The 13,800-nt window shown below is 41.3% G+C and overlaps 1 protein-coding gene across 1 annotated transcript in view; it reads right to left on the bottom strand.

The window, feature by feature from the left end:
* Positions 1 to 13,382, bottom strand: part of kcnh2b (potassium voltage-gated channel, subfamily H (eag-related), member 2b) — a 137,920-nt gene extending 124,538 nt beyond the window's left edge. Inside the window, exons 1-2 of the mRNA XM_086020642.1 lie at positions 13,247 to 13,382; positions 10,794 to 11,545 (exon numbers count right to left, since the gene is read on the bottom strand). Coding sequence (XP_085876768.1) covers positions 10,794 to 10,869 — 76 coding nt within the window. The 5' untranslated portion in view covers positions 10,870 to 11,545; positions 13,247 to 13,382. The remainder of the gene's footprint in view (positions 1 to 10,793; positions 11,546 to 13,246) is intronic.
* Positions 13,383 to 13,800: the final 418 nt, after the last annotated feature.

The raw sequence follows: 13,800 nt of genomic DNA, 5'->3' as shown, positions 1-13,800 counted from the left end.
TTTGTCCACATGGCGCCGCCATAATCAACAAAAACTGACATGACACAGTGTTGCTTTAAGGAATCGGGTGGGGGGGGGTGCGTGGCGTTGTCAGGGTGCCATTTAAGACTGACACTACCTCTAGGTGATGCCACCAGTGCTGATCAAACCAAATTGTGTGTCGCCATGGCTTTCCTCTTTTGAGCGGCCATTTTGAGGTCCTCCCCTCCACTTTGATGGTATCGTGGATGGCTCTCCTTTTTCTCCCACCCTCGATGGCTAAACAGCTGAAGGCTCTGGCCGAGGAACGGATCTCAAAGCCTTTGCATGCTACCGCCGTTGCCCCGAGTACTTGGAGAACTTCCTTTTCGTATCGGCTAATTCCCACAGGATTGTCCTCCAAGTCCTAACAGAGGTCAATGGAATGGATTGCTTTCATCTATTTTAATAGCAAAACATTTGCAAGATGCATCTGACATCTAGCTCGGTTATTTACAAAAATACTGTACATGCCATTTAAGGGGGGTAAAAGGAAAAAAAACGTCCAATCAATAGGTGACTTTGCTCAAATGCTAGTTTTTTCCATGCAACATGGCACATAGGCCCAATCCCCCTACTGTCATTAACAGCGATAATCCCATAATCACAGCAATCCTTAATGGGCTTGTTCGCTCAAAAGTGTCCCTCTGTCTTAATGAGGTTTTCCAGATTTATGCAAATGAGCACTAATCCTAAATGCTCGGCGGACGTCTGAGTCTTTCATTCTGACCTTTTCTGTGCCCCTTTCGAGGTGGCGTGGCAGCCCAAGGAGCATGAAAATGTATTCGGAACAGGTGAGCGACACGAGGAGGCACGAGATTAATGAATAGATTTATGAATGACACGAGAAAGAAAGGGCGGCGGAAGGGTGAGGAAGCCGTGATCAACAAGTAAAAGCTAAATAATGAATGAGCGGGACAGGAAATGATGCCAAATCAGCACATTCTGAAACATTTGTAAGGGTGATTATCATTTTTCATGGTCACGTCAGGCATCAAGGATCAGCTCCGAGACCCTTCGAGTTTGCTATGTTGATGGACGGGCGAGGGCAGACAAAAGTCTCGGTGGACTCTGATGTTTGCAGATGACATTTTGATCCGCGGCGTCAGTCGGGAGCGGGTGGAAAAGAACCTGGGGGGGGGGGGGGGGTGCATGGGGAAGCATGTGCGTGAATGAAAGGGAGGCTTCCAAGGAGAAGCGGTGGAGGGGGTGCAGGAGTTCAAGTACTGTGGATCAACCGTTCAGCGTAACGGGGAGGGCGAAAGAGATTTGAGGAAGGGAGATGGTCCCAATGACAAGAAGAACACTATTATGTGTCTCAATTGATTTTTTTCACTTATTTGAGTTAGTTGCAACTACAAGATAAAGCAGCAGCCCATTAAATATCATATTTCGCATTCTGAAAAATGGTTCAGTATAATATTTTCTTTTTTTTTTTCTTCATTGCTGATTTTGCCTTTCTTAACAAGGTGCAATCGATGTGTCCCTGCTCAGTTATTTTATCCGAGCAGGTAAAGAAACCCTGGCAGAGATGCTTGCGTTTGATGTTTTCTGACTTGGACACATTCTCATAATAGGCACACAATTTTATAAGCTGAGCGTCGGGAGGGAGACGAATCACGAGGCAATGTATTTAAAGATCTGAGAAAAATGATCAGACGGCTGACAAAAAAAGAAATGTGTTTTTTTTTTGGGGGGTTGTTGTAAAAGCTGGTTTGAGGGTCTTCTGTACTGTATCTTCCCAGAAAGTTCAACTGTCTATAATGGGGCCAAAATGCTCTCAACTTAATCGAATAGCAAAAACAAAGCAAGTTCATAATAATGAAATAACAATGCAATCACAGAAAAACGGATCTGACGCACTCCATTGATCCATAGAGTGCACATCAACCTTCTTGAGTGCAATTTTGTATTGAACAATAATTTAAGTCTGAATGCTTTGTCCTTGGCTTTTTGTGGTACTTTGTGCCAACACTTATTCTTAAAAGAAAGACAAATCTCACCTTCAGGTGGTAAAAGACTACATAAAGGGACGGAGAAGAATGTACGGATCGTGCCAGAATTGGAGGATAATTTAGCCACCAATATTTTTCGACAAACCATGCATTTTATAAGCGAGTGTTTAAAAAAAAAAAAAAAAAATCAATTGAAATGAAATCTGTGATGACCCATTCGCCAGAAGTTACATGATGAGCAGAATTACATGCAAAATGTTCAAATGGAATGTTGTTGAGCTCCCAGTAGCCATGACAACGAGTGAGCGTAGTGAAGATGGGAAGGCTGAAAAATAGTGGGGTCTGCTGCTAACAGAAGTTGCTGGAGGGAGCGTTGTCAATTTCTTCCCCAGTTTACTCCATGAATGAGACACCTCGACATTCTCTCCCTGACAGTTTGGGCAGTGTGACCGTCGGTTGTTCTGCCATTCTTTCACTCAACAATTCAGGCAAAGTGCTGCACGCTCACTCCTCCCTTTATTCGGAAAGTGGGAAGGCCATACAGGGGCGGAGCTAAGACAGGCATGAAAAAGGGCACACTCGCCCATTGACTAAAAATTGTTTACAATGAATTTGTTTACAATGATTTATGAATATGAAGACATTTTTTATGGAAATATTTAGTCTGTTAAAAAAAAAAAAAAAAAAAATCAATTTTTACCATGTGGTGCCCATGGCGAGGTAATCCAAACAGTGACAGTGAAATAGTAAAAAGTTCAATTGGGATATCAGCACTATTTTTTGACAACCATATTTTGAGGAGGTTGGAAAAACGAAAAACAAAACCTGCAGCTAGCCAGGATATAAAAATGTTACTTCAAACCTTCCTTGGAAGTTAATAAACATTTCAAGAGCAGGAAGAAGAAAGGATATGGAAGGTGAGGTCAGCAGTGAGAGTTTACATGATCCACAAGTTTACGAGTGGCGGGGGGCGGGGGCGGTGGGGGACGCAATGGGGACAAGAGAGGACAAACTGTGTATGCATTGCTGCGCCACTCACTAGGTCCAGTTCAACAGATGGGGCAGAGAAAACAACCTAACCACCAGGGAAGCCACTCAGTTCTCCGTGTATTGCTGCCATAAAGTAACATTTTTCTCATTATTTCTTCATTTAGAGCAGGAGGGTCAAATCCGTTTATCCACTCACGACTGCAACAGCAGATGTTACATCTAGCAACAAATATGATGAATACATTGTTTTGAAATCGGGAGTCCAGTAAAATAGTGCCAAGCATATATTCAACTGCACTACAGTACATGTTTTCAAAGTTGGGTAACAAAAACAGCTTCTGCTTTGGCATCAAAATAAATGAAGGTAAAAATGAAGAAAATGGTCTTTTTTTTTTCTAGATTCTATTCAAAAGCATCGAGTGAGACAGATGAAAAAGTAGCTTTCGTGGGCCACACAAAATGACAGCGGGCCGAATCTGGCCCCCGGGCCTTCAGTTTGACTCCGGTGATTGAGATGACCCGAGAGCGTGATCATAAAAATCCAGCTGCGCAGGGTGAGCGGCGTGCTGTACAATGAGTCGTCGTATTAGAGCAGAGACCCGCGGAGGTAATCTTGACAGCCAAAATGTGTGCACGCTTCCGACAGTATTTCACCGGGCCACAGAAGGCATCTCTTCCTCCACCCCCCACTGGGAACATGAAGGCCTTCGCATTATGCAACGCATTGCCAAGCTCATCAAAGTACAACGAAGCAGCCATGCGTCAAGCCCCAAAAACTCTGGTGGACGACCTGCTGTTGTTAGTAAACAACGGTCGTGAATATGACAGCGATGCCATAATAGTGCATGTTAGTAATTGTAGAATTTTTTTAAAATGTTAAATTTAAAATTGTCAGAAGACCGTTGGTCCGTCAGTCGGTCCCCCCAAAAACGTCTGAAAAACGGGCGTCCATCAGTGACGGACAAAAATTGATGATGTAAATAATCTAATCGGTCAGAAAAGTTCAGTTGTGAGCAAAACCCGTTTAATGCAAATGGTGGTACAGGATCAATCCAGTAAATACGGGATGTTGCTGGATTTGCGAGTATTTTATTTGTATTAATACATTTTTAATAATATAAAAATAAATGGTGTATCCACTAATTAGATCTGCATCTAAGATTTCTTAGCCTCCGTCTTGACCCATGAAACATCCGACGAAGAAGTCTCATCTAAACAAAAGCCTGCATTAATACAGCATCCATTTGCGGTTGTTTCAGCTACAAAAAAAAGAAAATGGAGCCAAAATTGTTGGTCTCCATTAGTTTTCACTCTTCTATCATTCTACAAGATTTTGGAGTGTGTGCTCGCAATCATTTCAGTGCTTTGGTCGGAGCTCAAGTATCGGAAAAGGTACCCTTCAACTTATAAATGCATTGCATTCACCCTTTTGGTGATCTTGCTGAGAAATATGAGAGATTTTGAGTCCCCCCCACTTCATTTAGTGTCTGCTTGGTAAAAGTTTTGGGATAGGTTACAATGCACAGTATCTCTATGTTGTTAGAGCGTATGTGTGTAGTACTGAGAAAGAGAGAGACAGTGGGAGGTTGTGTGGGTGGGTGTGTCGAGGGGGTTCAGTTGCCATGGCGACGGAAGAGCGTGTGCATGTGTGTGCGCACTTTAAGCCGCCGAATGGTAACATCCTCCAGGGAGGACAGTGGATTCAAGCATTGTAATTGGCCAACGTCCTTCTCTAAGGAGCATAACAAATAACATAAAGCCCCAAAAGGTTGCTGTGGCCTCACATTGAGGTCATAAATGTTGTTTGTTGTTGTGGTACAGCATGCAGTCTTGCCCTCTACTCCAATATGTGTGTAAAAAAAAGAAAAAAAAAAGCATGAATTCAAACGGAGAGGCTGAGCGTACAGTCAGGAGTGGTGGGGATATGGTGGCAGATTGATATTCGGGTTAGTTTTTGGATTACTGCTCAGAGGATTTTTAATTTAAATGATACATGTTGTATTCGGCGGCATTCTGCTCACTACGTGTACTTTCCTTTGCTTGCATGATCTAGCTTGATTTTTCAGAGAAACCTTTTCACAATTGGTTCACCAATTTCAAATAACTCAGAGTGACGTTTGAATCCATGTCACCCGGCAAATCACATGACGGGACATTGGAGCAAATCTATGTTGTTTACCTTACAGATTGGCTCCTGCTTGCCAGGATAAGTGGTATAGGAATTGATGGATGGACTAAATAAAAAGAACAGCTATGTCATGCATCTTCTGTGTCCGCCTAAAAGTGATATCATTCCATCCAATAAATCCACTTGGAACCTGAAGAACAAACAAGAGGCTATCTTAGTCTGCATTTGCAAAATGCTCAAGGGGGCGGCCATTTTGTCTCTTCTGTCGACTGAAAATGACATCAAAGCTGCTCAGGGCTCAGGTAACGACCAATTACGGCTCACCTGTTTTCTGAAGCTAAGCCATGATTGGTTGATGGTTGATGATTGAGCCAATCACGGCATAGCTACAGAAAACATATGAGCTGTGATTGGTCGTTACCCGAGCCCTGAGTCGACAAAATGGCCGCCCTCAGAGATGGCTAAAAACGGGTGGATTTTGCTGCATAAGTCATATTGCACAAACGCAATATTAATCAGAATGTTTGTTTCAACTCGTGGACCTGCATGGAACATATTCTTGAAAAAACATGTTTGGATTGACTCCCACTTTAAAGTGTTATTTTATTTCATAAAACTGTATTGTGCTAAAGTAGCTATATTTGAATTAGCATATTCGTATTGTTTTTGATTTGACCTTCATGCATTATTTAAAAAAAAAATACATTAATCAGTAGTTGGTCACAAGTTACTTAGTACTTGAGTGTTTTTCCACTCCGTTTTATGCACCCCAAAAAATTTCGAGGAATATTTTTACATAACTTTGAGTCATTATTTTAAGGCTACTCAACCGCCCTGTGACAGTCACTAAGGTGTGACATCAACCCACGTTAGAGCACAATGTGCATGCAACGCACATCTAGTGAGCTCGCCACACCATATTGTTATATTATATTAGTCTGGATCAAAGAAAAGAAAGCAACCATAAAGCTCTCGAACATGAATTATGCAGTCAGTCAATGGCTGAAAAAAAAAACATACAGCGCACCCTCAGGCCTAACACTGGCATTTCACAATGAGCCCACATGAAACAAAGCCAGATTTGAGATTTTTTTTTTTTTTAAGCATAACCAAATACAATGGAACCGGCATTTTGTTCTAACCCAAAATTTCGATTTGGAAAATAAAAATCAACACAACAGAAACTGTGCAGAAACTGTGCTCATTGGCACTTTGATAATGTAATAAGATGTCAACTAATTTAGTTTACAGCAGTAGAGCAGTTCCTCACATCCAGGTGACAAGCTCATTAATCTAATCTTAGGAGAAGTCTATCACTAAGTTTCTTCTTTTAATCAAGCCAAAATGTGAGAATAAACAACCTTCAGTTCAACTCTCACAAAAGTGATCCAAACTGAGCTCAAATGACAAGCTGAGCAAGAAGCATTTCAAGCAGATTTGCAATAGTTGTCCGCATAAGGAGAATGAATAAACGGATCCAAGGGCATGAAATTTGTTTGAATACAAAGCTCCCAGCGCTCGCACGAGTGTTAACGAGTCGCATTGCCAAATCTGTGCACGCTCGCGTGATTTGATTGGTTTATTTTTTTATTTTGGTATAAATATATATGTTTTTTAAAATATGAATAACGGTGCGGATACAATCATTTATTTTGAATTTGTCATTACGGTCAACTTGCATTGGGACCACGTGGGGTAGCGACCATGTCAGACGAACGCTACTTTAATAGTACCGTACAATAAATTGCTGCGATTAACACGCAAAAAGTACAAAAATATGGAATATGGCAAGCATTTTCTAGGTACTTTATATGACATAAAGTTGAGAAACTAATATTACAACATTGTATGATGCGTTGATGGTATGATACATTGAAATGAGTATGTAAGGCTGTGCCCTTTGACTTCGTATAAAAGTAGGGCTTGCGTCTATATTTCCGTGCATTTGGACAAAGGCCTTCCTGCTATTCGTGGAGCCCATCATGGAAGCAAACGTCACTCTGCCCATTGATTTCCCTCCAGTGGACATGTCAATAAATGCATGGCAAACAGCTTTGACCTCTTGCTCGAGTCTGTCGAATAATCCAATGAGCGGCTCCACCCTGACGGGGTCTGTTTAGCAGCCACTGTACCCTTGACCTCTTTGATTCATAAACACTATGCGCTTGGATCAGCAGACGCCAAACCGTTGATGATGTCATTGGGACCACGCGCTTGACAGCAGATTATCGCTCTGACAATATGAATTGTGAGAGCCCAACACGGAGCCCTGAAGGACATTGGGTCAAAACCACAGATAGTTTGGAAAACATCTACATCCGTGTAGAAAGTTCCATATTTTTCAGATTGCATATTTTTCAGGCCAAGTGTCCAATTATTTTCGTCCGCAGTGTGTAGCAGAATTCCTCTGTTCTCTGACCGGCGCGCGATACAGTACACTCAATCCAGGCACATGGTGACAACTGTTGTAGTTTTCCCTCCTTAATCATCTTCCTCCAAGGTTGACTATTAGGCATCCACAGCGAGTGATCCCAGCGCATTATTTCAAAAGCGCCACGCCACGGCGGAAATAAATTAGTCTGCCATGCCCGTTGGAGCGTGGAGATTGCTTTTCTCTCCTGACTCATTCCCACCTGCGTTGGTTTCCATCACCAGTAGCACGACAAACACAATCGCCCGGCTTCTGATTGTCGCCCGGCTTCTGATTGTCGCCCACAACACAAATAAACCACTTATTTTAAGAAATATCACAAGTTACATTTTTTTTTTTTTTTTTTTTGGGAGCTAATACAAGTGGTTGGATTGTTTTTCCTGGTTCTGTTGCACTCTTGCATAACACCAGAAGGCCTCTTAACTCATTCACTGCCATTGGCGTATTTGTTTGTCTTTTCACAGTCCAGCCATTCAATCCCAGGAATTTATTTAGATTTTTTTTTCACATTTTTTCAAACGTTTGGGTAAATGAAGGTTTGAAGATGCCTGGCAGTGAATTAAAATTTTTTTTTAAATTTCAAAAAAAATAAAAAAGTTGAGTGTACTCAAAATTTCAAGGCAACAAACTTTAATAAAATTTGAAGTTGGGCAATTCAACTTAATGCAGTACTTCAAGTTTTGCTGTTGTGAAAATTGACTTTCCCGCATTGCACAACAAAGAAATAAGACTTTACATAACTAATTGTCCCCTAACTTAAACGATATATGCTGAAAAAAAAATCAAACTGCTTTGTTGTGCTCCCCGACATTGTTGCCATACATTTCAATACATATTTTAAAGTTGTTCCAATTTAGATGCCCGTTTTCACCCCAAAAAATACACGTTGTGTTCTTTACAGTGTAGAGGGGAAAATGGCATATGAAAGCCACACCCACCAGTTCGATTGGATGTTAGGCAAGAAACAGAGAATAAAATACAGCCATTGTCAACACTTTAAAACACTTTTTAGGCATAAGAAGCATCTAAAAAGTGTCGAGCGAAATGCCTCTTCCCCACCACAGCCATTAAACGGGGACTTCTCTATCGCCATTAGCATGCTTTGTTAGGCAAACTAAAAGACCTGCTCCAACCGCGTGAGAATTCGTTGGGAAGAAATGAGTCACCTAGACATTTGGAAAGCACTGATGTGTGGTTATGGACCTCTCCGATGCACATTTTGCTCCCCCATAATTAATCATCCCACCCGGTAATAAAAGGTGCAACCTGCCACTCGCTTGAGCAGATGGAAATCTGTGATGGAGACATGTTGGAAACATGCACCCTTGTAGTGACGTGGAGTGGGAAGCGAGAGGAAAATGTTCACCTTTATAGAGTCACGGAGGATCCCGTGGATTAATGCTGAGTGCTCACTTTCAAGGTCCGCTATTCACCTTGTGTGTTCTGCACCGCTCTGCTTTGTAACAAACATCGGTCAGCTGTGAAATATCCTGGCCGATTTCAATCGCGGCGTACTTGTAATGCGTCGTCTTAGCTGGCGCGGGCGTGCCTAACGCAGTGTCGAGGACATTTGCATCGAATCTCGACTAACTTGTGCCATTTTTGTCCTATGTGGAGCTGCTAGTGGGAACTCAAGTAGTGCAATCAACCTGGCAACCTGAGCTGATACAACAAATCAGTAGCACCGCCACCTTCCTCTTCGTCGTGCCCTGAGGTGAATTTCCAGAGAAACGGTGCCATTGTTAACCACAGAGGCTTGTTTGAAGTCTGCTCACATATTCACGAGGGGGGAAAAAAAAAAAAAAAAAAAAATCATGACTGATACACATCAAAGTTCCAGGAAGTGAGTGAGGGACAGGGTGGTTGGGAAGACTGCAACTTGGTTGCACATTTGACAATCTGGACACCTTTCGAGCGCTATACCGAGAGGCACAATGAAGCATTCAGCAGATTTCAAAGTGTCCAAATAAAACAAAAATGATTGGTTTTTTTCACTCCGCAATAATGCAGCTTCTTTTCCCGAGCTGCCGGAGACACAATTGCTAACTGCCGTAAGTGCTACTAATTCATCTCAATTGCAATAAATAACTGTCGCTCTGTTTTGTTTTATACTGCACTATTATCTGATCACTTTGCTGGTTTCTGAGGACAATTTTACTGCTGCTCACTCGATATTGTGCATTGTCCTGATTGTGGACAATTATGGATGTGCTGCCTGGCTGATGCAGAAGGACGATAAGGATTGATTATGGAAAAGCTTTTTCCTACAATATCTCCAGCATAAGGTCCATGTACTTCGCTAGTATGACAATTTAGTCATGCTAGTGTACGTGCGTGCCAAAGTTTTCCTATTCTAGTGAGGACAAAGAGCATAGAAGTACATGGAACTTAAACTGTATTTCACAGATTAAATTGAGATGAACATGATTCGCCAGCTCAATTGTTTTTTGCACTATTTTGACAAAAGAAAAAAATTGTGGGCAAAGAACTACTAGTACTCCTATCCATTTTATGTCATAGTGAGATAAAATTCGACCTGTTAACATTAAGCGTTTCACACGTAATGGTAGTATGCACATGTGAACATGGGCAGTTTTGCCTCACTAATGACTAAATGGCAAAGTTGCCCTATTAGTTGGGACAAAAGGACAACAGTAACACTTCTGAAAAAAAACAACTTTTTTGGGGGGGGAGGCGGGGTAGTAAAACAGTAATTTAAGTTGGAACAACTTTAAAATAAGAATTTTTGACATGTGGGAAAGTCCATTTTCACATCAGCAAAACTTAATTTAAACATTTTGTTCAATTGCCCAGCTTGAAATTTTACTGAAGTTTGTCACCTTGAAATTTTGACTCATTTTTATAATTTTGTTTCATTTTTTACAGTGTACATGGACCGTTGGATATCAAGGATATCAAAGCCATTCGAGCATTTATTTGATATAGCTCAATGTTGCATTTGTAATCGAAACGTGGCACTAATGGGGAAAAAATATTATTACTAGTCACTACATTAGTGTGCTGAATTGAGGACAAAGAGTGGACAAGGACCTTATACTGGAAATCAAGAATATAAAATAAATGCTCAAATCAGATTTTTTTTTTGTCATTAAATTAACATTGTACACAATGAGGACATATCTTTTCATTCTAACAATACATGACACAACTATACGGCAGTCATTTGTTGCCATGATTTAGATTTACCAAATTCTGCCAGGAAGGTATTAATCAACACTATTATTAGACATATATTTGAATCTGAACTTACTTTGGCTGTCGAATTTCCTGATGATGGTGTCCAGGAAGGTGTTCTGCGGAGCCACATGGCCTCTCCGGACCGGCATCTTCGATGCAGTGGCCCCAGGACTTTATCGGGACTTTGCTGGACTTTCACAACTAAACTACTCACAAGGAGACCCACACAGCTCGGTCCAGTCGGGGATGCAAGTTGGCCCGACTTTTTCTCCCCAGGTACTGAAAGTTGTGTCCTTCCTTGAACGCGCAGCTGATGTGAGGCGTTCACTGCCTCCCGTTTGCGAGATGGGGAGAGCGACGGTGTTTGGTTCTGTCCCCCCCTTTGGTTGTGTTGCTAGTGATGGAGAGGGAGGAGGGCGCTTGTCAGGTGATATATCCTCCTCTCAGTGGAGCTGGGCCACACTACTCCTCTCATGGCGCACGACAGCACGCTCGTGTGAGGCGGACTTGGGGAGCTTGGCTGCGAGCGTCGTGGTGCTTGGAGCCATACGGGGCTGCTGTCTTTGTTTCCCTTCTCATTCCACTTCTTCTCAGTACAGGCAAATAGTTCGAAAAAAAAAAAAAAGAGAGAACATCCACCTTGATGAGTATTTTGGAGGGGCTTTGTGTAGCTCTAATTCTCCTCCTCCTCCTCTTGCTCTTCCTCCTTCGCTGTGCGCTTTTTGCCGGATGACTTCAGCTCCACCGGCTCTAGCTGCGCCTCTTTAACCCTTTATGCCTCGACCGCTCTCCGTTTAGTTTAATGTTTAGACAAGTCCCGGCCGTCTACAATCCATACAAACAAACAAACAAACAAACAGACATACATACATTATGGGTCATTATATCAGATTTGGAGGACACTCAGTGAAAACTCATTAAGTCCATTAACAGAATCTGCGTTAAAGGACTCTGGGTTAACAGACTCGGAGGTTTCACCAAACCTGCTATTTGAAACGAACCCCTGGTTACTTAAAATACAAATTAGCTGGTGAGCACCCAATAAAATGGCCTTTTCTTCTCTAATCCACTTGCACGATGACCAATTTACACACCAAATACAGCCAATAGAGAGCCTTTATGTAATGTTTTCAGTCAGGTTTTTTTGGTCTGCTTTTGTTGATGACTTTGCTGCAATTGTTAAAAAAAACAAAAAAACACAGAAAACATTGTTTTTAATCACAGACATATTTGAAACAGTAGTAAGTAGATTCTGAAGCAGCCCTGTTAAAACTGTCCATCGAGAGGAAGAGAGAAAAAAGTGAGCTACTTTACTAGCAGGCGTGACGTCATTAAGCTTATTGCTCTGACCATTGGCAGACCTATTTAAGGCAAGTCCTCGCTTTTATTCTTCATATATTTTCACTGTTTTCAGCCGGAATTTGAATGCATTAATATCACGTTTTTATCATGATTAATTATTATTATTATTATTATATAGCTATTTTTTTCTCCTTGACGAGCATGCACCTAATGTTGATCAAAAAATAACATTAGCATGGATTCGCAATCCTATTTTTGAGCAGCGTCAAAATTAAATCAGTAGTCACGTAAAATTGTACTTTAATTGTCAATAATTTCTTCTTTTTTTATTTATTTATTTTTTTTACATGTTTTACAAGTGCCGAGTATTGTAACAGTGTTGCTCCAAATACATCATATATGACATGACAAGTAAAATATTTCCTAAAAAGTGAACAGGTTGAGCTGGATGAATCCAATTACAAAATGGTTTATTACCTGAAAAATAACAGAATACTTATAAAATACATGCGTTTTGAAATGCTGGCGCCTAAATTGTCATCTATCTTCTGGAATGACCCACAAAGGAAATATACCTCAGTCCTGCTGTGGCGAAAATTCTCATCACAAGAAATGGCACCCAAAGGCCCGACCGATTTTTAGCATTTGTGAGGCAGTTGGTGTCAAATGGAGGCGCTTCCGTTGTGTTCCACTGCAGGTCAAACCTATACAGACAAAACGCGTAAAACGTCTGGCGTGACAGCTGCATTCGGGTTTAACACTCAAACGTGTCATGAGGAAGTAAACAAACATGCGAAGAAAAGCGATTCGGCAGATCTAACTGCATGACCCATTTTAACTGGCGCGAATTCCGCTGGGGTTGAGGATTCACCTCCCTGCCTTTCATGTACGTCACGACGCGGGGTTCCCCTCACGTCAGGCAGGGGATGCCGCCTTCAAGGACTGCCGGATAATATGCAACTCCGTCTGTCACGTGACTGAAGTGCGGTGGTACACACAGGTGTCAAAAGGTATTCATTACTCAAGTAGAAGTATCTATATTTGGGTTTAAGTATTATGGGTTTTTTTTCTCTCAAATAAAAGTTCAAAAGTAATGTTTTCAAAAACACAAACAAAAAAAATTGTACAGTTACATATAGCAATATCATAAACTCAGAAAACATGGCGAAAGTAGACACTAAGTCTCGACTTTCATATATACTGTACAACAAACTTCCGCCTTACCTCAATATTTGTGTTCAAATCCGACGGCAACTTCCTCGCTGCATGCTTCATGATAGTTAGTTGGGACTTTTGGTTGCATGTCGTTCTTGTCCACGTATATCTTCAGGGTTACGTTTGCTATGTCCTAAGTGTGAAGATTTTTCTTTGATTTGGTCACGTAGTTGATTAATTTATTGGATGTGCAGGTGCGGTGGATCGCGGACGAACCAGTAGGGTGTCGTATCGTCTCATCCAACCACATTCAAAATACAGTAAAGCTCCGGCGTGATTTATCCGAACATATTTTTTTTATGCATGTATTTTTAATACGTAGAAATGTAAGGAGGGAAAAAGTAAAAAGGAGGCTGAAAAAAATAAAACACTCAAGTAAAGTAGCATTGTATACACAAAAGTACTTATTTGTACTTCGCTACTTGACACCTCTGAGTACACAATGACCGTATGAAACATTCTGATAATTTTTGTACACAGGTGACACAAGTACACGAACAGGTGTACTTAATTTGACCTCAAAACATTTGAATGCCCGTGTCCAACTGAAAAAACAAAACAAA

Source organism: Filicampus tigris, chromosome 21, assembly GCF_054856515.1.
Source record: "Filicampus tigris isolate MCC_2025a chromosome 21, RoL_Ftig_1.0, whole genome shotgun sequence".
Lineage (NCBI taxonomy): Eukaryota > Metazoa > Chordata > Actinopteri > Syngnathiformes > Syngnathidae > Filicampus > Filicampus tigris.
Note: the sequence above shows the minus strand (reverse complement) of the source record. Positions and strands in the feature narration are given on the sequence as shown.